Here is a 24,077-nt window from a genome sequence, read left to right on the forward strand (position 1 = left end):
AGGCTACTCAAAAAAGTTAGGCTGGTAACAAAATGGCATTCTGCATCTTATCTGCATTCATAACAAAGACTTGATCACCCAAAAACAGAATCTATATTAAATATAAATCACTGACAACTTTCTATTTCATACCAACATCAACACAAACAGAGACTGGCTAAGAAAAATAATGTAGTACAATAAGCAAAATATAATGGAGGAGAGGGGTTTCATGAAGTAAGGACAAAAATCACTTAGGGCTTTTCGATACGGACTGTTAGTGCGCAGAAAGCTAAAACAGCAATAGGTCCAAGTGCACTACACATCTTTTAGCATGCAGTAGCAGGGCTCACATGACCTGTTAATGCACAGCATGCTGCAACACTGTCAATTTACACCACAGTTTGCCACGTACTAACTCTCTGTATAGACATGCTTTACTTAAAAGCTGACAGTCCCTAGGATTTTAGTGGTTTTAACCGCATCTAGAAAAGGAGTACTGTGTGGCACCTTAGACTAACCAATTTATTTGAGCATAAGCTTTCGTGAGCTACAGCTCACTTCATCGGATGCATACTGTGGAAAGCGTAGAAGATCTTTTTATACACACAAAGCATGAAAAAATACCTCCCCCCACCCCACTCTCCTGCTGGTAATAGCTTATCTAAAGTGACCACTCTCCTTACAATGTGTATGATAATCAAGGTGGGCCATTTCCAGCACAAATCCAAGGTTTAACAAGAACGTCGGGGGGTAGGAAAAAACAAGGGGAAATAGGTTACCTTGCATAATGACTTAGACTTGAATAGAGACTGGGAGTGGCTAAGTCATTATGCAAGGTAACCTAAGTCATTATGCAAGGTAACCTATTTCCCCTTGTTTTTTCCTAACCCTCCCCCCTCCGACGTTCTTGTTAAACCCTGGATTTGTGCTGGAAATGGCCCACCTTGATTATCATACACATTGTAAGGAGAGTGGTCACTTTAGATAAGCTATTACCAGCAGGAGAGTGGGGTGGGGGGGGAGGTATTTTTTCATGCTTTGTGTGTATAAAAAGGTCTTCTACACTTTCCACAGTATGCATCCGATGAAGTGAGCTGTAGCTCACGAAAGCTCATGCTCAAATAAATTGGTTAGTCTCTAAGGTGCCACAAGTACTCCTTTTCTTTTTGCGAATACAGACTAACACGGCTGTTACTCTGAAACTTATCCACATCTAGACATCGTAATAGGAAATTCAGATCTTTGAAGTAAAACCAGTATATGCTGTCCATAATGCAGAGTACTACAGGTCAGAATGAAAAAAAAATCAAATACATGAATACAAAATTAGCAATAACTGGCTAGCCAGTTGAAAAAGATCTGGGGGTTATAGTGGATCACAAATTGAGCGAGAGCCAACAATGTGATGCAGGTGCAAAAAGGTGAATATAATTCCAGGAGGTAACTGTCCTGCTCTACTTGGAGCCACTAAGGCCTCAGCTGGAGACCTGTATCTCGCTTTGGGCGCCACAACTTGAGTAAGATTTTGACAAACTGGAGAGAGAGTCCAGACGAGAGCAACATACATGATAAGTGGTTTAGAAAACCACACATATGAGGAAAGATTTTAAAAAAACTGGTCATGTTTAGTCTTGAGAAAAGACGACTGATGGGGAACCTGATAAGTTTTCAAATATGTTAAGGTCTCTTATAAAGAGGACAGTGATAAATTGTTCGACATGTCCACGGAAGGAAAGACAATCAGTAATTAGTTTAGTCTTCGGTAAGGGACATTTAAGTTAGATGTTAGACATTTTTTCTTAACCATCCAAATAGTTAAGCACTGGAATAGGCTTCCCTGTGACTGAAGGTTTTTAACAACAGGTTAAACAAACACCTGTCAGGGATGGTCTATGTATACTTAGAATCACAGAACCGGAAGGGACCTCAAGAGGTAATCTAGTCCAGTTCCTTGCACTCAAGGCAGGACTAAGTATTATCTAGACCATCCCTGTCAGGTGTTTGTCCAACCTGCTCTTAAAAATCCCCAATGATGAGATTCCACAACTTCCCCAGGCATTTTATTCCAGTGCTTAACTACTCTGACAGACAGTTAGGAAGTTTTTCCTAATGTCCAACCTAAACCACCCATGCTGCAATTTAAGCCCATTGCTTCTTGTCCTATCCTCAGAGGTTAAGAACAATTTTTCTTCCTCCTCGATGTAACAACATTTTACATACTTTAAAATGTATGTCCCCTCTCAGTCTTCTTCTCCAGACTAAACAAAGCAAATTTTTTCAATCTTCCCTCACAGGTCATATTTTCTAGACCTTTAATCACTTTCTCCAGTTTGTCCACATCTTTCCTGAAAATGTGGAGCCCAGAACTGGACACAATACCCCAGTTGAAGACTAATCAGCGCAGAGTAGAGCGGAAGAATTACTTCTTGTCTCTTGCTTACAATACTCCTGCTAATACATCCCAGAATGATGTTTGCTTTTTTTTGCAACCGCATTACACTCTTGACTCATATTTAGCTTGTGATTCACTATGACCCCCAGATCCCTTTCCGCAGTACTCCTTCCTAGGCAGTCATTTCCCATTTTGTAGGTGTACAACTGATTGTTCCTTCCTAAGTGGAGTATTTCACATTTGTCCTTATTGAATTTCATCCTATTTACTTCAGATCATTTCTCCAGTTTGTCCAGATCATTTTGAATTTTAATCCTGTCATCCAAAGCACTTGCAACTCCTTCCAGCTTGGTATCGTCCACAAACTTTATAAGTGTATGCTCTATGCCATTATCTAAATCCCTGATGAAGATATTGAACAGAACCGGACCCAGAACCATTCCCTGTGGGTCCCCACTCGTTATGCCTTTCCGGCATGACTGTGAACCACTGATAACTACTCTGGGAACGATTTTCCAACCTTATTGTAGCTCCATATAGGCTGTATTTCCATAGTTTGTTTATGAGACGGTCATGCAAGATAATATCAAAAGTCTTAAAGTCAAGATCTATCACATCTATTGTGCGCCCCCTATCCACAAGGCTTGTTAGCTTTCTTTGACAGGGTATCAGTTTGGTTTGACATGATTTGTTCTTGACAAATCCATGCTGACTTATTTATCACCTTATTCTCTTCTAGATGTTTACAAATTGATTGCTTAATTATTTTCTCCATTATCTTTCCGGGTACTAAACTTAAGCTGATTGGTCTAATTCCCTGGGTTGTCTGTACTTCCCTTTTTATAGATTGGCACTTTCTGGAATGTCCCCTGTCTTTTCAAAGATAATTGCTAATGGCTCAGATATCTCCTGAGTCAGCTCCTTGAGTATTCTAGGATGCATTTCATCAGGGCCTGGTGATCTGAAGACATCTAACTTGTCTAAATAATTTTGTACTTGTTCTTTCTTTAGACTCTGATCCTACCTCATTTTCACTGGTATTCACTGTTAGACATCCAATCGTCATCAATCTTCTTGGTGAAAACCGAAACAAAAGCAATTAAGCACCTCTGCCATTTCCACATTTTCTGTTGTAGTCTCCCCCCTACCCCATTGTGTAATGGACCTACTCTGTCCTTGGTCTTCCTCTTGCTTCTAATGTATTTGTAGAATTTTTTTTCTTGTTTCCTTTTAATGTCCCTCGCTAGTTTGATCTCATTTTGTGTCTTGGCTTTTCTAATTTTGTCCCTACATACTTGTGTTGTTTATATTCATCCTTTGTAATCTGACCAAGTTTCCACTTTTTGTAGGACTCTGAGTTTTAGATCATTGAAGATCTCCTGGTTAAGCCAGGTGGTCTCTTGCCATACTTCAAACTATCCCACTGCATAGGAAAGATAGAGATATTATTAAGGGCACAATAGCCTTTGAAAAACTGCCAACTGCCTTCAATTGTTTTTCCCCTTAGACATGCTTCCCATGGGATGTTACCTACCAACTCCCTGAGTTTGCTAAAGTCTGCCTTCTGGAAATCCATTGTGCTGTTCTCCCTCCTACCATTCCACGATCACTTTCACCCAAGTTGACTTCCACTTTCAAATTCTCAACCAGTTCCTCCCTATTTGTCAAAATCAAATCTAGAACAGCCTCAGACTTGGTCCTGTCTCAGAGCAGAGTTGGACTAGTTGACCTATCCAAACCTCTTCCAGCCCTACATTTGTGGGATTTGATATTAATTTATTAGCATCATTTTGTTAACCACCTAGGCAACAATATCCAGTGGGTGGTATAAAGGACCAGGAGACAGCACGCCCAAGTTCTAATCCCAGCTCTGCCACCTAATCATTGTGCAGCCTTAAGCAAGTCACTTCACTTTGTGTGTCCTTGGACTCCCCACCTGCAAAAAACAGGATAATAATGCTTACCTACTTTTGAAAATTACTTTGAGATCTATGGATTAAAGTCACGATAAGTATTTTTTATTCCTTTTTTTATTATTAGAGGTTACAGAACAGCTGCAATATCTTCGAGGTTTTGGTTATGTGATAGTTTCAATGTACTACAAACAAATATTTCTTTTTTCTACTGCTTGAAATGAGGGTTACAAGTAGCCTTCCCTTCACACAGGTAGGCATAGGTACAGCTTTAAATCTACAGTTCACAGAAAATGTATCTGGAGCAGTATGGTGAGGAAGCTCGTATAAGACCTATATAATATAAACTATAGACTAGCATGAGCAATAGTAGATAATACTGTCTTAGGTTTAGGAACAATCTTTTGTTGCTTAAACAACTGAATATATTTTGCTATCACATTCTTACAAAGATCCAATTTTAAATTACTAACAAATTAACTTACCTTAGGGAATTGTTTTACTGGAATTAATACTTTCTGCCCCAGCTTCATATTTTTATTTATCACTACATCAATATACTTTTCTTCTTCCTTTCCTTCCCCTTTTTGGAATTTCTCAATTTCTGGAAAGAAAAGTACAAAAATCTGTTACTGATTTTTTTTAAACTGGATATCATGTTCCCAAGTAGAGGAATAACTTATAGCAGCAAAAATTCCAAAACCAGGGTGTAACTTGTAAAATAGACTGACTTCTCTCCTAGGCTGCAATCTACAGCCACATATTTGAGTCAAGGTAATTTTTTAAAATACTTTATCTGTTACTATCAGCACTTTGGACTACAACTGACATTTAAGAAAATATAATTTATACCACACACTGAATCATTTATAAGACTTAGAAGTTACTCAGCTTGGACAATGAAATGTCTGAACTACCATTTTAGGGGGCTCTCCTGCATTTGCCTTATGCCGTTGCATGTTTCAGCTTCCAAAACTTCAAGTTTTAAATAAAAGGAAATCATTCAATGAAAACTCAAGCGCTCATGAGAACATTTCTATTTGATTTTATAAAACCCTTGAATTAAGAAAACAAATCTTGTAGCTTAAGCACAAAACAGTTGATTTGGAAAAAAAACCTCTTTAAAGTGCTTTAATTTTTATTTATATATATGTGATGGAATGTACCTGGACTTTCCTTGGCTGTATGCCTACTACACCCCGCCCTAGAAAAGGGTGGCAAAGGTGGGTCCTCCAGGCCTGCCTAGAGGCCTTGTGGAAGCAGACAATCCGAACTCAGCAAGCTCAGCTAAAAGACGCTGCAGGGCCTTAGCTGGTCAGTTCCTGGCTAGTGCTAGAGGGTACTCCGTTCTGGCCAGAAGATCTTGATGGGCTGTTTGCACTAAATCTGGGAGTGAGAGGACCTGAGAACTCTAACCCTAAGGTAAACAGGTAGATGTAAAGGGATCAGGTGGGAAGAGGCCCAGGGACTGTAACAGCAACTAATTAAATGAAGCAGTATCTGTGTCTGCCTGCATTGGAACTTGAAGTAGCGGGTGGACCCAGGTTCCCATACCAGCCACTGTCAAAGTGGCCTAAGCCCCCAAGAAGGGGACAAGGATCCTTTAGAAGCATGAGAGAAGAGCTGGATTTAAAGGGCCCAAAGATAGGAGGTGAAGACCCTGGTGAATGCATCCGATGAAGTGAACTGTAGCTCACGAAAGCTTATGCTCAAATAAATTTGTTAGTCTCTAAGGTGCCACAAGTACTCCTTTTCTCTTTGTGAATACAGACTAACACAGCTGCTGCTCTGAAACCTGGTGAAGACAGTTTGGCAAATGCTTTGCTACCCCAAAAGGGCTCCATTTTGATGGTGTGACTTCGCCAGAGGGTCGAACCACTGAAGACCAGCTTAGTGAGGTTGGCAACCAACAGCGGGCTCCAGAAGTAGGGGAAACAATTACAGTACCACACCTTCCTGCTAGTGGATACTTGAGGTGAGTGCCCCATTACAATATTGTATATAGTTTATTTGTATTTAAATTCTCTTCTCCCTCCATAATTCACTCCCTATTCTCAACATACATTTTAACAAGAGTTGTAAAGGAGTTATAATTCTCCACTGTATATGTTTGACATCTACTTACACACATTACTGTTAGCCTCCAGATGAAGTAAAAACAGTCTTTCCAATGTTTAAAGCTACAAACTACCAAAACAAATAACCACATGCCAAGTCCAAAAGTCTAGGACTGAAGTTAATGTACAGATGATAACATTCCTGTGGATGATGGTTAGAAACACATTCACTCTTCATACTTTTGAACATCCTGAGAATGTTATTTCCGCATCCACATCTATGGTCTCTCATTACGTTTTCCACATTACTTTAACACAGTCTCCTTTAAAACAAAGAGTAAAGCTTTGCATATGCTTAAATCTTTGCAGTACTAGAGCCCTAAACCCTGATCCTGCAATATGTTAACCAGATGTGGAGTCCTGTGCCCACACAGAGCCCAGCTGATTTTAGAAGTGCTCCATACAGGCATAGGGTCCCCCTCCCCCATGATGTCATATTAAAAGATCAGGGGCCTTTGTCAGTAAACCGCTCTGCAAACTGATGGCAATTACCATAACTTTTGTTTAGGCTTGTCTATACTACTGCGCAGTAGTATAATCTAAAAATCACGTAGCTGAAGTTGCGTGAATAGCCTAGCTGAAGTTGACGTACTTAGATCTATTTACCACTGTGCCTTCAGTGCGGTAAGTATACAGCTGATGCTCTCCCATAGACTCCGCTTGTGCGCCTCATTCTGGTGGAGTACTGGAGTTGACAGGAGAGTGCTCAGCGGTCAATTTAATCGACCCCTGCTGCATCGATCGCTGCTTGCCAATTCGGTGGGTAGTGTAGACAAGAATCATAGAATATCAGGGTTGGAAGGGACCTCAGGAGGTCATCTAGTCCAACCCCCTGCTCAAAGCAGGACCAATCCCCAACTAAATCATCCCAGCTAGGGCTTTGTCAAGCCTGACCTTAAAAATATCTAAGGAAGGAGATTCCACTACCTCCCTAGATAACGCATTCCAATGTTTCACCACCCTCCTAGTGAAAAAGTTTTTCCTACTATCCAACCTAAACCTTCCCCACTGCAACTTGATACCGCTACTCCTTGTTCTGTCATCTGCTACCACTGAGAACAGTCTAGAGCCATCCTCTTTGGAACCCCCTTTCAGGTAGTTGAAAACAGCTATCAAATCCCCCCTCGTTCTTCTCTTCTGCAGACTAAACAATCCCAGTTCCCTCAGCCTCTCCTCATAACTCATGTGTTCCAATCCCCTAATCATTTTTGTTGCCCTCTGCTGGACTCTTTCCAATTTTTCCACATCCTTCTTGTAGTGTGGGGCCCAAAACTGGACACAGTACTCCAGATGAGGCCTCACCAATGTCGAGCAGAGGGGAACGATCACGTCCCTCGATCTGTTGGCAATGCCTTTACTTATACATCCCAAAATGCCATTGCCTTCTTGGCAACAAGGGCACACTGTTGACTCATATCCAGCTTCTCGTCCACTGTAACCCCTCGGTCCTTTTCTGCAGAACTGCTGCCGAGCCATTTAGTCCCTAGTCTGTAGTGGTGCACGGGATTCTTCCGTCTTAAGTGCAGGACTCTGCACTTGTCCTTGTTGAACCTATAACAGCCCTTTGTCAACAGGAACAAAATTTATTGAAACACCTGTTAAAAGTTTATTCAACGTAGGCTTGATCCTACACCCACTGAATTAAATAGCAAAGCTTCTAATGACATCAGTCATGCAGGAACAGAGTCTTGTTTATTCCCCACATTTTTGCTTTGGGTCGACACAAAACTCTGAATTATTTAAAAAATGACTAAGAGAACCAGAGTGTCTTCAAGGTATGCTCTCACAAACTAATTTGTCTCCTTCACTGCTAGCAGAAAAAAATTTAGAAGGAACTAAAACTAGCTCATCGACAAATCTATTCCTACTGGTAAATAGGCAGCTTTGGATCATTAGTAATTGATTTTAATGAATACCAAGTCATTCTTGTTCATCACTGCAATAAAATTTGAGGGACAGCTAACAGATCAATCAGCTCACATTTTTCCTCACTACTGAAATTTAACTGTTTTTATTTTTAGGATAGACTTTCACACAGCAAACAAAAAGTAAGAAATTAATACAGATAATAAGCAGGAGTATGTATTTCCTATGACCCTACAAATTAAACAAAAACAGGATTCACAAATGAAGATAAAAAAGTTTCTGGTAGGGTGTGCTTCTAAAGTTTGGCTACTGAAATAAATTTCAAAGTTAATAAATGCAAAAATAAAACCAAAACTATTTTTAGATGTCACAAATATCTGTTGGCCATCTCTTTAATTTTAAAGTCCTAGTGCATTTTGACAACTGAGTCAAATGTAAAGTTAGCTTGAAATTTACTTTCAGGTGAAATTGACAAGAGTGTGTATCTACAACAGTTAGGAATTTAGGTTATACAAAGATTGAAGTTTAATGATCCATTTAAAGTTATAAAGCTTTTCCTTTTTATAGATTTATATCTCCAGTTCACATGTCAAGTGTAGTACTGTCTAAAATACTAAACTAGCTAGAATGCCTTTTTCCAAGCAAGGTAAACTTGATTATAATCATCTATGTTATATATCGCTCAGCTAATAAGGTCAGCATATTACAAAACTTTTTAAGAGGCTGTTTACTCAATTAAAATAAATTCTGCAATATTTAATATGGAAAAAGTGGGAGAAAATGTGTGTGTTAATTGCAACATCAAAAGACAACATACTAAAGATATATAGACTCCAGATAAACCCAAAGCTTTATCATTTAAAAGACTTTGGTTATTCAACACTGGTCCCATTTTACTGACATAACATCTCATGAAAGATCACAACACGTTGTATATTAATTGTTTGTAATATAATCTTTTGCCTATGTATTTATTGCCTGTGATTGAAACAAATTAACTACAATAATAGAAATATATAAGCCTCAGATTTCATTATTTCCCATCCTTTGTATAACAATTTTTACTAGAAATTGCATAGAGGTGGAAAGTAAAACAAAAAAGTTTCCAATGTACACTTTTACTTGTTTTATTTTGTTTCACGGAGATAAAAGCGCCACTCAAAATTGAGACTTCTGGGCACGTACTGTGCAGGAGTAAGTTAAATTTGCAGTGACTTCTGATTATGAAACTAACGTATTAATAGATTATATGTAAGAAACACATAACTTATTCTATGAATTAAAGTAAATTTACTAGAAAAGAAATTATCTGGCATTGTTTATCTCTGCAGGTGAGCTAACCTGTAAACAGTCACGTTTTTCTTATTAAAAAGGTTTCTCATCTCAGCATAACCAAATAAAAACTGAGGTTTGTTTTCTTCTACTAATTAAAGCTGAAGTCATGCACTGTTGCACTCAATTGAACAGATGACTTAAGATTTATTCCTCTTTTCCCAGGGCAACAAGCAAATTTAACTAGTTCTAAACCAAATCAGAAAGGACTTTTAATAAAACTTTAAAATCTACTTTTGCAATGAATGGTGGTTCACTCTAGGCTTTTATGTACACTGATAGCAAAGAACAAAAAAGTCACACAACTGAAGATAATCAGCAGTCTGACCAAGAGCTGCTTACAGAATTAAGATACATTGGATAAGTAAAATAAAAGCTCCCACGATGCCTATGTGCGCTATTCAATAGACATTGGGATTAGTTGCCTACCATCATGAGCACACTGTAAAATATGCTATTCTCTTAAAATGAGATTTTACTCTACAAAATAAAGAGTAATGAATATATATGAACTCAGTGTTCTTAAGTACCTCACTTTAAGGACAATCAATCCACTTAATATTTGTTTACATGTAATTTTATTGTAATTTGTCCTACTTCAAATATTTTAAATTTCTAAATTAGATTTAAGTTGATATTAGTAAAAATATGTATTATCTGGGACATAAAATGCTATAAAAACAGGTAGCTTTAAGATATTGTATTCATTCACCAATGATAGATAATTAGTTAATTCAAAATATGTATCACAGATAAGTGAAAATTCATTGATTCATCTGAATATTAGCATTTCTGTCCAGAGCAAGGCATATCAATGTACATTTTATTGACCAGCCATTTGACCTATCCTACATGTCTTGCTTTCCCAATGGTTTTTCAAGCTTTTTCTTAGCCTCAATACAACTATTTTGTAAATCCTTAAAGGGCCACTCATAACTTGCTGGTAAATAACAGATGTTCTTTTAAAAATTGCCATAGTCAGGCTTTTTTTTCCTAAAATGAATTACTCTTCTTCCAGTAATAATAAACCTTCCCCCAATAGTCACAATGTTAGTACTAAAAACAAAAACACACAAGACTTCTCCTATTACTCTGTTTTAACAGAATAATAATAAACTGCTGTTCCAAGATTTGTGCTAGTTCATGTTATCATAAAATTGAATTGGATTCTGAAAGAGCATTTAAAAAAAAACCCTACAGCAGTGTCCTGTTGGCTGTTGTAACACTAAAGAAACACAGAAAAAATTATTATGCATTGCAGAGCCAATTTATTTTTTACCTCTATCTTTTCTTCTCTTTCTGCTCATTTCTTCCTACTTCCAACCCCCTTTCAGGAAAGCATGAACACCAAAAGTTTTAGCATCAGAGTATACACTCATAAGATATACAAGACTCATTTGACAAATATTCATGTATATCAAGCTTAACTTAATTGGGGAAAACTATGCCAGTCCAAAGAGCAAATCCAATCAGATTTTCAAGGTCGAACAGATAGGAGGATTTGCTTTCCCTAATCCCGAGATTACATTCTGTACTACTCGGCTTTGTGGGACAGTGCAGTCTCCTTGTTCAGAAATAATAAATGAACATGTGATTAACGCTTCTGATAATGCCAAGGGATTAAAATCCCATGTTCTCAGGCCATAGATGTAGCATTTGCATTCGTCTAGGAATTCGGCTGAATGAATAATTACGTGGTTTTTTTTATCCACAGCAGAGAAGGCTAAGCAATGATTGCTTGCCGATTAACCCATATGACACAATACAACATTAATGAATATATTAGATAATGGCAAAGTAGACTTCTTTAACTTTAATCCCAAACTAGAATTAATCTTCCTATCAGAGAACTACAATAGTCAGGCATGTTATTTCCAATTTAAATGGTATTGCTTAGGCTTTTAAGTACTGCATATCTGCCTTTATCTGTTTAATTGTCATCATCCTTAGTCTGAGGCCAAAATGTCAAACTCAAATCTGAAGTAGGTATTGCTATAGTCTGTTCTTTTGTGGGCTGTTGTGTCAAACGATGTTGCACAAAACTGAATTCCCGATGCAATGTTTTCCAGCTCACTGAGATTATAGCTCCTAAACAAGATCCAAAAAGATGGTTTCTCCGACTAGGAGGGCTATTTTTTTCAACATGACAGATGCAAGGATGAGAGCTAAAAATGCATTTCCTAATCTAAAAGGGATGTTCTTACAGCAATACACTGAAGTTTTCATGCAGTCTCTACTTATGTCTAGGTTTTCTGAAACTACTGATGCTGTGCTTACAGCTCAATTATGAATAACAAAAATAACTGAGAACAATTTTTGTATCTGCAAGCCTGGAAAAGGGAGACAAGAAACCACATCATTATTTTCAAACAGGTACAGTGGCCATAAAATACAAGACTCTTCACCAAACTTCTTTTGCACAAAACCTAATTACTTTACGTAATGTAAAAAGTCAGCAGGGCTAGTACTTTTTTTCCTTTTTAGAATAGTATGAATTCAGAGCTTCTAAAAGGAAATGACTGAAAGTTTGTTGACAAGTTATAGCAACGGACTTGACTGAACAATCTAAAATGGACAAGAGAATAGGATAGTCAACAGCGTAAGGAAGTACTGAAGAAACAGTAATTATAACTGAACTGGTCCAGCCCCACATTTCTGATCTTTAGGATCAGATCCAGACACAAAATAAGTACTTTTAAAAATATCTTCTGTCCACTGACCCCAAAGCAGTTTGCAATCAATACCCAAGTGATAATATATAGAATATATAAATGTGGGCCTTAAGTTAGTTTTAACAAATATATTTGAATGGTCTCATGATACCACATTGATTTAAGGCATCCAAATCCACTCCATCCATCCCCCCCCCCCACCAGATTCAAGACCACCTTATTCTTAGGATCATTTGAAACTGGTTCAGTAAACATGGGTCACGCTGCTGAAGCCAACTAAACTGGGTCTATACTAGCTTTAACCAAATTTTAAAATCATGTTAGCTGAATCCGTTTTAAACCTATTAGAAAGTTTCCCCTGGATAGACAGGCCTTAGATTTCCTTTTTCAAAAAGTTTTAACTTTAGCAAAAAGGTTAAGCAACTGATTGCAATATGCCTACACACCAGTGGTTCTCAAACTTTTGTAATGGTGACACCTTTCACACTGCAAGCCTCTGAATGTGACCCCCCCCCTTATAAATTAAACACTTTAAAAATATTTAGCACTATTAGAAATGATGGCAGCAAAGCAGGTTTTGGGGTGGACTCTAACCGCTCACAACCCCCCACGTAATAACGTTGCGACTCTGAGGGGTTGTGACCCCCAGTTTGAGAACCCATGCTACACACTACACAATTAATTTTTTGTAGGATTGGGGCCTTAGTATAACCATAGGGAAGATACTGTGGTTATACTAGTAATGTTTTACACTACAGTTTAAAACCGAAACAGATTCACTTGAAAGAATATTTAAAAGAAGCAAGATCAGCAACAAATATGTATCCTTGACAGGAAGCCAAAGGAAATATCAGTTTTATCTACCTTCAAGTTCAGAAAACTTTCACTTGACACTGTGCCAAATCCAGCCAACCATATAATAATTTATATAAGTGCAACTGTTTCTATTTCAGACGGAAGTGAACAAAAGAGCCCAATCCTCCATTCTTTATACACCCATCATTGACTTCAAATGAAAACTCTATATAAAAGACCAGATGCTATAAAGCATCTAAGAGCTGACAAGACAAAAATGTCTCCATTAAAGATTATAGCTAGAAATTCAACTAACTACTACAACAAATCAAAGCGAAACAAGATGGTGACCTTCCTTTAAATGCTGCCAGTGCCTGATTGATCTTGAGGTGCGGTAAGGGAGGAGAAAGGTTCTGGATTGTGGAAGGGAGTCCCAAAGAATCCAGAAGGGCCATCAGTAAGGATGTGGGACCAATTCTGAGAATGCCACTGACTCTTAAAATGCTGAGGCTGAACTGTACTACAGTGGACAAGCACTTCACTAGGGCTGTTGGGCAAGCTCAGATCAGGACACAGCGGATCCAATTTCCAAGTCCTATGAGGAGTCCATTTCCTGGAGGTGAATGCCTGACTGTGAAGATGGTGTCACCAGGAGGACTTCAGCTTCCTGGACCACAGGATGTTGTTCAAGGAAGAAGGAATGCTATCATGGAAGGTGAAGAACATCTTCGCATACAAACTGGCAAACATAGTGAAGAGAGCTTTAAACTAGGTTCGATGGGAGCAGAAGACAAAAGTCCCCAGGAAAGTCAGTCAAAAAGAGAAGGGTCAGAATCTGGGTGGGGGGGGGAAGCATAGAATGTTATAGCAGTGATAAGAGAGACAAGAGAGAACATAGGGAGAAAATCAAATCAGTATCTTAGATGTCTGCATCCTAAATGTGAGAAGTGTGGGGAATAAGCAGGAATAACTAGAAATACTGGTTAATAAAAAGAACGGACATAGCTGGCAACACAGAATTGATGGGATAATACACAGGACTCTAATATTGGTATAGAAAGGTACAGCTTGCTCAGGAAGGACAGGCAGGGAAAAAAGGGAGGAGGTGTTGCCTTATACATCAAAATGTATACAATTGGACTTAAGTTGAGATGGAAATAGGAGACAGACTTGTTGAAAGTCCCTGGATAAGGATAAATGGGGGAAAAACCAAGGGTGATATCATGGTAGGGGTCTACTACAGAACACCTAACCAAGCAGAACAGGTGGATGAGGCTTTTTATAAACAAAATCATCCAAAGCACTGGACTTGGTGGTGATGGGGGACTTCAATGACCCAGACATCTGCTTGGAAAAGAACACAACAAGCCACAGATTATCCAATAAGTTTTTGGAATGTATTGGAGATAATTTTCATTTCAGAGGGTGGAGAAAGATACTAGGAGAGAAGCTGCTCTAGATTTGACAAATGGGAAAGAACTGGTTAAGAATTTGAAAGGCAGCTTTGGGGAAAATGATCATGAAATGATTAGTTGTTCATGATTCTAAGGAATGATAGGAGGGAAAACAGCACAATAAAGAGAATGGATTTCAAGAAGGCAGACTTTAGCAAACTTAGGGAGTTGGTAAACAAGATCCCATGGGAAGCAAGCCTAAGGAGAAAAAACAGTTCAAGAGAGTGCAGTTTTTCAAAAAAAAAAAAAAAAGACTATATTAAGGGCACAAAAGCAAACGATCCCACTACATAGGAAAGAAAAAGTATGGAAAGAGACCACCTGGCTTAACCAGGAGATCTTCAATGATCTGAAGCTCAAAAAAAGAGTCCTACAAAAAGTGAAAACTAGGTCAAATTACAAAGAATATGAACAAAATGCCACAAGTAAGTAGGGACAAGACTTAGAAAGGCCAAGGTACAAAATGAAAGTCAACTAGCTAGACACACAAAGTAACAAGAAAACATTTTACAAATACATTAGAAGCAAGAGGAAATCCAAGGAAAGGATAAGCCAGTTACTCAATGAAGGGAGAAAAAACAAACAGAAAAAGTGCTAAATGACTTTTTTGTTTCAGTTTTCAGCAAAAAGTTTAGTAGGAATTGGACAAAGCCCTGGCTGGGATGATTTAACTGGGAATTGGTCCTGCTTCGAGCAGGGGGTTGGACTAGATGACCTTCTGGGGTCCCTTCCAACCCTGATATTCTATGATTCTATGACATCTAACTTAAAGAATGCCAATGAAAATGAAGTAGGATCAGAGGCTGAAGTAGGGAAAGAACAACTTAAAAATTATTTAGACAACTTAGATGTCTTCAAGTCACCAGGGCCTGATGAAATACATCCTAGAATACTCAAGGAACTGACTGAGGAGATATCTGAGCCATTAGGATTATCTGGAAGATGGCAGAGATTCCAGAGGACTGGAAAGGGGCAAATAAATAAGGACAACCTGGGGAATTAAAAACCTGTCAGCTCAACTTCAGTACCCAAAAAGATAATGAAGCAAATAATTAAGTAATCAATTTGCTAACATCTAGGAGAGAATAAGGTGACAAGTAACAGTTCAACATGAATTTGTCAAGAACAAATCATGACAAACCAACCCAATAGCTTTCTTTGACAGGGTAAAAAGTCTTATGGATGGGGGGGAAGGCTATTGATACCGTCTCACATGACCTTCTCAAACAAATTAGGGAAATACAACCTAGATGGAGCTATTATAAAGATGTGTGCATAACCGGTTGGAAAACCACTCAATTATCAGTGGCTCACAGTCAAGCTGAAAGGGCATATGGCGGGGGTCCTGCAGGGATCAGTTCTGGCTCTGGGTCTATTCAATATCTCCATAAATAATTTAATAATGGCAGAGAGAGCACACTTATAAAGTTTGCCAATGATACCAAACTAGGAGGGGTTGAGAATGCTTTGGAGGATAGGCTTAAAATTCAAAGTGATCTGGACAAACTGGAAAAAATGGTCTGAAGTAAATAGGATGAAGTTCAGTTAGAACAAATGCAAAGTACTCCACTTAGTAATAAACAACCAGCTGCACACATACAAAATAGGAAATGACTGCCTAGGAAGGGGTATTGCAGAAAGGGATCTGGGAGTCATAGTGGATCACAAGCTAAATATGAGTCAGTGCAACACTGCTGCAAAAAAAGTGAACGTTATTCTGGGATGTATTAGCAGGAGTGTTGTAAGCAAAACAAGTAGTAATTCTTCTACTCTACTCCATGCTGATTAGGCCTCAACTGGAGTACTGGTGTCCAGTTCTGGGTGCCACATTTCAGGAAAGATGTGGACAAATCGGAGAAGTCTAGAGAAGAAGAGCAACAAAAATTACTAAAGGTCTAGAAAACTTTACCTATGAGGGAAGATTTAAGAAACTGGGTTTGTTTAGTGTGGAGAAGCACAGACTGAGAGAGGACATGCTAACAGTTTAAGTACATAAAAGGGTACATACAAGGACGAGGGAAAAAAATTGTTCTAGTTAATCTCTGAGGATAGGACAAGAAGCAATGGGCTTAAATTGCAGTAAGGGCAGTTTAGATTGGATATTAGGAAAAACGTCCTTACTGTCCAGGTAGTTAAGCACTGGAATAAATTGCTTAGGGTGATTGTGGAATCTCCAAACACTGGAGATTTGTAAAAACAGGTTAGAGAGGGATGGTCCGATAATACTTAATCTTGTCATGAGTGCAGGGGACTGGACTAGAAAACCTCTCAAGGTCCATTCCAGTCCTACAACTCTGATTCCTCTGACCACACAGGAACTGAACCTGTAGGTCTTGAGATGGGGGTACTGGCAAAATCATTGCTGGCTTGCTTCTAGACTCAGTCTTCCACAGAGGTGCCACATGAGTAGAAGAAGTCAGTACTGATCGATGCTCTGGGGCTAGAATTGAGACTGCAGGAGCACGTGGTTCCAATGTCAGTACCATGCAAGGCTCTTGAATCACAGAAGAGGTCAAGTTACTTCCTATCTGCCTCAAACACCTCGGGTGTCAACAGCACCAGAAGGAGTCTTGAATCTGTGGTTCCAAGAGGTGCATTGATGCTTCAGGGATTTATATCAATGGACCCTTCCTGGGTTCTGGAGTCAATCCTTTGTGGTTCATAGGATTGCTCCAGAGGGTGCAACTTTTTAGGATACACCTGAGAGTCATTTTGAGACTCGGTGCCTTCCTTGTGGTAGGTCCCAGTACTGATTCCTTAGGACTTACAGAAGTTCTTCTTAGACACTGGCGATGCACATCTGGCTCATGACTCTTAGAGGAGGAGGAGGAGCATTTCTTATAACCTCTGAAGTGCTCAGTACCCATTTAAAGCAGGTGGGTTCCAATGGTGGATCAAGTACAGACTCTGAGCAGATACTTAAGTCTGGCAGCCCTGTTCTTTTTTCAAAACAGAGTTTGACCTCCCTACAAATGTGACATTTGTCACTCAAATGCACCTTAATGCAACTGGGATGAGGGTCACTCACTGGCACAGACCTGTTACATGAACGGCAGGCCTTGAAGCAAGGAGAATGGGGCACCAAGCTGGCACCGGTGGTCCCACACTAAAGAGATTGTTATAATGTAAACTTATACCTACTATGTGTAGAACTATATACAAGACAAACACTCTAGATACTAAGCGAAGGAAGATATGAAGATAACAGGTCTTCAGTCACTGTGATCTTGCTTTAAAATATTCCTTACCCGAAATACTTATATTGGTGACTGAACGGTTTCTTTTCAGACCAGCAACCACTCTCTTTAGTGGAAAAAATATTCTACAACACACAAGTGGTAGGAAACTGAACTTTTAACACTACTTAGATTACATGTAAATGGAGAAGCATGTTTTTTTGGCACTTCCTGATTTATACTGGCTGGTACATGGATCAAACTGAAAACAAAACATATTCTATAAAAATTACTATATTACATTGAAGCTGAAGAACTCAAATCAAATATTAAGAACCATGCAGAAGATGAACCCTGGAAGCAAACCACTTTAGTATTCTCATTCATTTCCCCTATGTACACACATTACTTGCAGTACTTTTACATTGCATTGCAAACTCCTGTTTATGGCATAAGAGGAATATAGATAGTTACACTTTTAAAGTTGTATTTAAAGGTTAATCTCAGACAGATAAAGGTAACTAGTCTAACAGTACAAGCCATCTGACTTATAATAAAGTATACACCTCAGCAATAAGATATCTGGGTATTTAAAGGTTACTGGAAGCTATAACAATGTATAAAAACATGTGTGGGGGAATACTAATGATATAGGCTTTAATCTAGTTTAAGGTTATGAATACTTTTTTTGAGGACATCTGAATTAAAGTATACAGACAAGACGCAATATCTGAATTATACTTCTTTAACTGGACTAGTTTTGTATCAATCTGCCTACAAATCAAATGACTTAAGACCTGAAAAATTAGATACCATGAATAGGTCAGCATACATTTTTGGAGACCCAAAGGGTTTATCAGACAAAGTTTAACACAACTACAAGTTAATATCTTCCTAAACTAATGACTTTTTGGGGGAGTAAAGTGTGTAGATTATTAAAGTCTCAGTACTGAAAACTGAGTCAACTCTTCAGCTAAATCAGCAGAAGGGTTAAGCTACATTTCTCACTTTTAATTGCAAAGGCCATTTAGATATACTGCAAAAGATCAGCTCTCTTATACAATTACCAGGCTCTGGAGGTCACCAATTAGAACCCTGCAAGGATTTGAATTAAAAAAGGCTTTGTGATTAGGTGAAGTAATGATCCAAGAAAGAGATTAGTTCTGTTCAGACTGCACTCATTATAAAACCTATTTCCTTTGTGCGAAGATTCAGTGTCTCTCACATTTATCCTGCTGGCGTTATCACACTACGAGACAGAAATATGACTGCACTAATACATTCTGTAAAAGGCATAAGAGCATTTAACTCCCTATTTTATCACTAGATGTGAAAGTGGACAAAGCGTTTTTTTTCCCTATTGACTAGCTACAAGTATGTCACAAAACTTAAAACAGTAAGAGCCACAATGAATATGGCAGGTAAGTCTAAGGAAAAATTCAACTATTCATTTCTGGTCTTGGGTTTTTTTGCTTTAAAAAGTAGTTCAGTACAGGCTGTGGGTTTGGGGATGGAGTGGGGGGATGGTGTTTGTTTTTGTGGGGTTAAAACAGGAGACCGGTACCATACTATACATTTAAGTGTGTGGAGAAATTGATACCTTAGAAAGACTATTTTAGGTGGTTATTAATGTACCTGGGACTGTTATTCTTAAATCCAGATGGATTCTAAATTTGAAAGATTCTAATTACATTCCAAAAGAGAAAAACATTCAATGTATGTATAACTTGTATGGGCAAAAAAACCCAGAACTGTTGAATAAAGAATTTAGAGACTTTTAAAAACAAATATGAAATGTGTGTGGAGGGGGGGTGGGAAATCATGTAATAAGAGGAGGTTACTTAGCTGTAACTGGAGGCTCTTCAATATGAGAGATCCCTTTCTGTATTCCACTTCCCAGCTCCTCATTCTCCTCTGCTGCAGATAGTTTGGATTTGCAGTGGAGAAGGAACTGGAGAGGCAGTCACAGTCCGCCCCACCCTTTATCACCCGAGACGAAACCATGGGGCGACTCAGGGTGCACATGCAGACCAACAGACACTACTACTTTCAAATTGTCCAGCTCTGGACACATCGTATGCATGAGTAAACGATCAGTGGAATACAAATAATAGGGGCCACACATTTGGAAGAACCCTCAGCTACAAGTAACCAACCTTCTTCTTTACATGATGGTCCGCATTGTTGTCCACAGAGGGTGGTTAGCAAGCAGTACCTAATTCAAAAAAGAGGGTGCAACTATGAAGATGGAAGGGTGGAGTGAAGGACAGCTATGCCGAAGGAGACATCCATCACAGGAGTCTTGCACCAAGGCGTAATGCATAGCAAAGGCGTGTACTGAACTCCACGTGGCTGCTCTACATATGTCAAGGAGCAGCATGTCGTGGAGGGAAGCCATGATCGAAGCCTGGCTCTTGTGGATGCAGTCCCGATAACTGATAAAGTGTAATGCACCCCAAAATCCACTTGGAGATTCTCTGTGTAGAGATAGCTGAAAGAGTTAAGTGTCAAGCAATTACAACAGCCATCCTGGGGGATTTCCTAGTCAGTCTCATTCTCTGCAGGTAAAAGGCCAAGGCCCAACGAACATTAAAGGAACGGAGTTGTCAGCCCTCTTCCAAGATGTGCGGCATTGGGGGGCGGGGGGCGCAGGTAAGTGAATGGGTTGATTAACAAGAAACTGGGAGATGACCTTTGGCAGAAATTTGGGTACAGGCACAAGGACACCATCTTTCTGGAAAGTGGTAAAAGGAGGGTCTGCCATCATGGCCCCAAGCTCAACAACCCTTCTTGCTGAAATGATAGCAACAAGGAAGGCGACTTTCATGGAAAGGAGGGACAGAGCATGCTGTCAGCAGTTGGAATGGCAGTTTCGTTAGTACAGATAGAACTAGGTTGAGGTCCCATAGTGGAGCAATGGGTTGCATGGGTAGGAAGGTTCTGATGAGACCCTTCCAAAAACCTAGCAGTCAAGAGATGTGAAGACTGAATCCACACAGGGTTTGAGAGGGGGAGCGTGTGAAAGGTGCTAATTTCCACTAGGTGGACCTTGAGGGCAAGACCCAATGCCTTCAAGGGGAATCCCCTCCATTTCCAGGGAAAGTCCCTGTTCTTGTACAGGAGATGAAGCATTCCACTTCGCCTGGTAACAACTGGAGAGGATGTTTTGCACTTCTGATGAACACTCCCGTTCTATACAAGATGCCCATCCAAATACCACAAGCAAAGCGCTTATGGATTGGGATGTCTGATCTTGCCACTGTGTTATGACAGCATACTGGGGAAGGCGGGAAAAGGCAGACATATGTAGCAGTTTGGGAGACCAGAATTGTGTGGGCCAGTAGGGGCCATCAGGATGACTGTTGCTCCGTCTCATCTGATCTTGTGGAGTACTCGTGGTAGGAATGGAAGAGGCGGGAAGGCGTAGTTGATCTGATCTGACCACGGCACTATGAGGGCAACACCCTGAGAGTGGAGACCCAAGAGACTCATATCCCTGGAGCAGTATTTACTGTATTTGTTGTTGATGGGGAAAGCAAAGAGGTCTCTGGTCAGAGTCGCTCACACCCCCCTGCCGCCCAAATCAGCTGAAGATGTCATATACCATGGTGCTGGAGTTCCCACTTGTGCCCAATCACCAAGTGCCTGTTGAGAGAATCTGCAACCATGTTTTGCATCCCTAGGAGATAGGCTGCCAATAAGAGGATATGGTGAGTGATGCACCAATTTCATAGGTTGACTGCTTCTGCACATAAAGCAGTTGACTTCATGTGATGTAGCAAACAGTGGTGGTGGTGGTGGTGTCTGACATAAGAACATGATGGAAACGGATGAACAGGACGAAAGCTTGGCAGGCCTTCCTTACAGCCTTACTTCCTTACAGCCCAGTGCTTCAGAATGTTTATGTGCATCCTGGATTACTGAGGAGCCCATGTTCCGTGTCATGTGGCCCCCCCACGCCCAGCCTATGAGGAATGCATCAGTGATAATTGTTTTGTCCGAGGAGGAGGGTAGAAAGGGAATCCTAATGCAGACCTGACGTGGGTCCATCCAGCAGTGGAGGGAAGAGAGTACTCGGGGGGGGGGGGGGTGGAGGGGCGGGACGGTCAGCATTTGGTTCATGGTGTGATGTTTACTCTTCCAAACTATCTGCAGCCACCTCTGGAGGTAGGAAAGGTGATGACATATGTGCACGAGGCCAAAGACAGAGAGACAAGTCCTGTCTGGGACCAAAGGATTGTTGATGATGAGCGTTCTGAGTTCTTGCAGACGCTCATCATCTGTCTAATGGTAGGTACGCCTGTGCTGTGACTGAGTTGATGGAGGCTCTTATGAAGTCTAGGAATTGTGAGAGGTCCATGGTTTTGTTTTTTTTTGGTTTTTTTTTGCATTGATGCTTACTCCAAGGGAGAAAAGGAGGCTGAGCGACACGGAGGTTGAAGCTTGAGCTTTCACCTCTGGATTGTGCCACCAGGAGCCAGTCAGTCAATCGAGATATGGGAATATAAGGACCCAATAACGCCTGATGTAAGCCGCTACAATAGAGAAAACCTTGGTTAAGACCCTGAGAGCAGTGGTGAATCCAAATGGGAGAACCCTGTACTGAAAATGGTGCAAACTGACTGAACCTCAAAACAGTCAGTGTGCCAAATAAATGTCTGTGTGAAAGTAGGTGTCTTGAATGTCAAGAGATGTAAATCACGTGAGTTTAAAAACAAAACAAAAAAAAATCATGCTTGTTGCAAGTGTGACCATATGAAACAAGCCACTGAGAATGTGTAGGTCTGGAATCAGCCTCCACCCACCCTTCTTTTTGGGTATTAGGAAATAAGTTGTCTGAGGAGGGACCTGCTCTATCGCTCCTCTTTGTCTTAAGGAGTTCACCTCTTGGGTGACGATGCAGTCATGAGAGTAGCCTTGAAGAGAGATTGGGGAGAGGGGAAGCTGTGAATGAGGTAGCGTGATTAACTCAATTGTATAGCCATGGTGGATGACGTTTAGCACCCATATGTCCTTTTTTTACACCCCAAACTGGTAGGAAGAAAAAAAGTGCTACATGACCTCCAAAAAGAGTGAGGGGGTAGTATGGCAGTAAGGAAGGTGGTTGATGGCTCTCTAGATCCACAGAAGATATTTCTGAGAGAATGTTGCACATCAGAGGAGGAAGGCTGTGACAATGAACCTGGAGGGCGAGACTTTGGGTCTTTTGACATTTGTGTGGTGGTTCATAAGGCCTCTGATAGAAAAACTGGGAAGTCCTGTAACACTGTGTTGTGGCAGATGGTAGAATTTATGCTTCAGTACAGATGTTGCAGTACCCAAGGAACAATGTGTAGCTCTTGAATCCTTGAGGATGTGGAAAGAATCATTCACTTTGATTAAAAAGATGGAATTAATTGCCATTTTTTTGCACCTCCCTGGGTAAACCAGAGGAATGGAGCCATGATTCCCTCTTCATAAGGATGCCCGTAGCCATAGGGTATGATGAAGTGTCTGCTGCACTTACAGCTGATTAAAACGCTGTCCTTGCCACCAGTTTTCCTTTCTCCAAGATTGCCTGGAATCAGACTTGATCTAGTTGTGGCAGTTTTTGAGCAAATTCCTCCAGTTTGCTTTAATTCAGGAAGTTGTATTTGGCAAGTAATGCCTGAAAATTCAAAATTCTGAACTGAAGGCTAGCTGAGGAGAAGACTTTGTGGCCCAATATGTCCAACCACTTGCCCTCTATGAGCTGGAATCGAGCATGGGTGCTGTTGTCTGGACCATTCCGACATGGCCTGTACCACAAGAGAATGTGAGAAAAGAAACAGACTCCATAGCTGGTACACAGAAGCATTTTTCTGCCCCCTTGGGAGTCAGCATACACATGGACAGCATGTGTCACACTGTTCTAGCTGGCTTGAGAATGGACTTGTTGATTGACAGAGGAACTTTACCCAGTGCCAATGACTGCAGGATGTCCAGGAGCTTATGTTGTGTGTCTAGGATTTCCTCCAGGGGATGCGAAATTCACCTGCCACCCTATGCAGGAGACCTTGGAAGTGTCAAAAGTCATCTGAGGGCAAGGGAGACACTGAAGCCACTGCAGCATCTGGTGAGGATGATGGGAATCACTCCTGCCCTAGCAGTACCAGTGGAACCGGACTGAGTGGCACTTCCTTCATCAGCTCAGTGATCAGCTCACATCAGCTCACTGCTAGAGCAGTGGTTCTCAAAGCCGGTCCGCCGCTTGTTCAGGGAAAGCCCCTGGCGGGCTGAACCAATTTGTTTACCTGCTGCATCCGCAGGTTCGGCCGATCGCAGCTCCCACTGGCTGCGGTTCGCCGCTCCAGGTCAATGGGGGCTGCAGGAAGCGGCACAGGCCAAGGGACGTGCTGG

At 40.3% G+C, this 24,077-nt stretch overlaps 1 protein-coding gene across 3 annotated transcripts in view; it reads right to left on the minus strand.

Annotated features, from left to right (window-relative positions):
* The window catches only part of KHDRBS3 (KH RNA binding domain containing, signal transduction associated 3), a 199,377-nt gene that overhangs the window by 135,030 nt on the left and 40,270 nt on the right, over positions 1 to 24,077 (minus strand). For 2 of the 3 annotated variants that reach the window (XR_014710530.1, XM_084621354.1), the window contains exon 2: positions 4,773 to 4,891. Coding sequence is in view for 2 of the 3 variants with exons in the window: in XM_084621354.1 (XP_084477480.1) it covers positions 4,773 to 4,891 (119 nt within the window). In the remaining variant the exon portion in view is untranslated. Of the gene's footprint in view, positions 1 to 4,772; positions 4,892 to 10,881; positions 10,925 to 24,077 lie in introns of those variants that run through there. The other variant, XM_084621355.1, reaches the window with a different exon arrangement.

The sequence above is a fragment of the Lepidochelys olivacea genome, assembly GCF_965140295.1.
Source record: "Lepidochelys olivacea isolate rLepOli2 genome assembly, chromosome: 2".
Classification (NCBI taxonomy): Eukaryota; Metazoa; Chordata; order Testudines; family Cheloniidae; genus Lepidochelys; species Lepidochelys olivacea.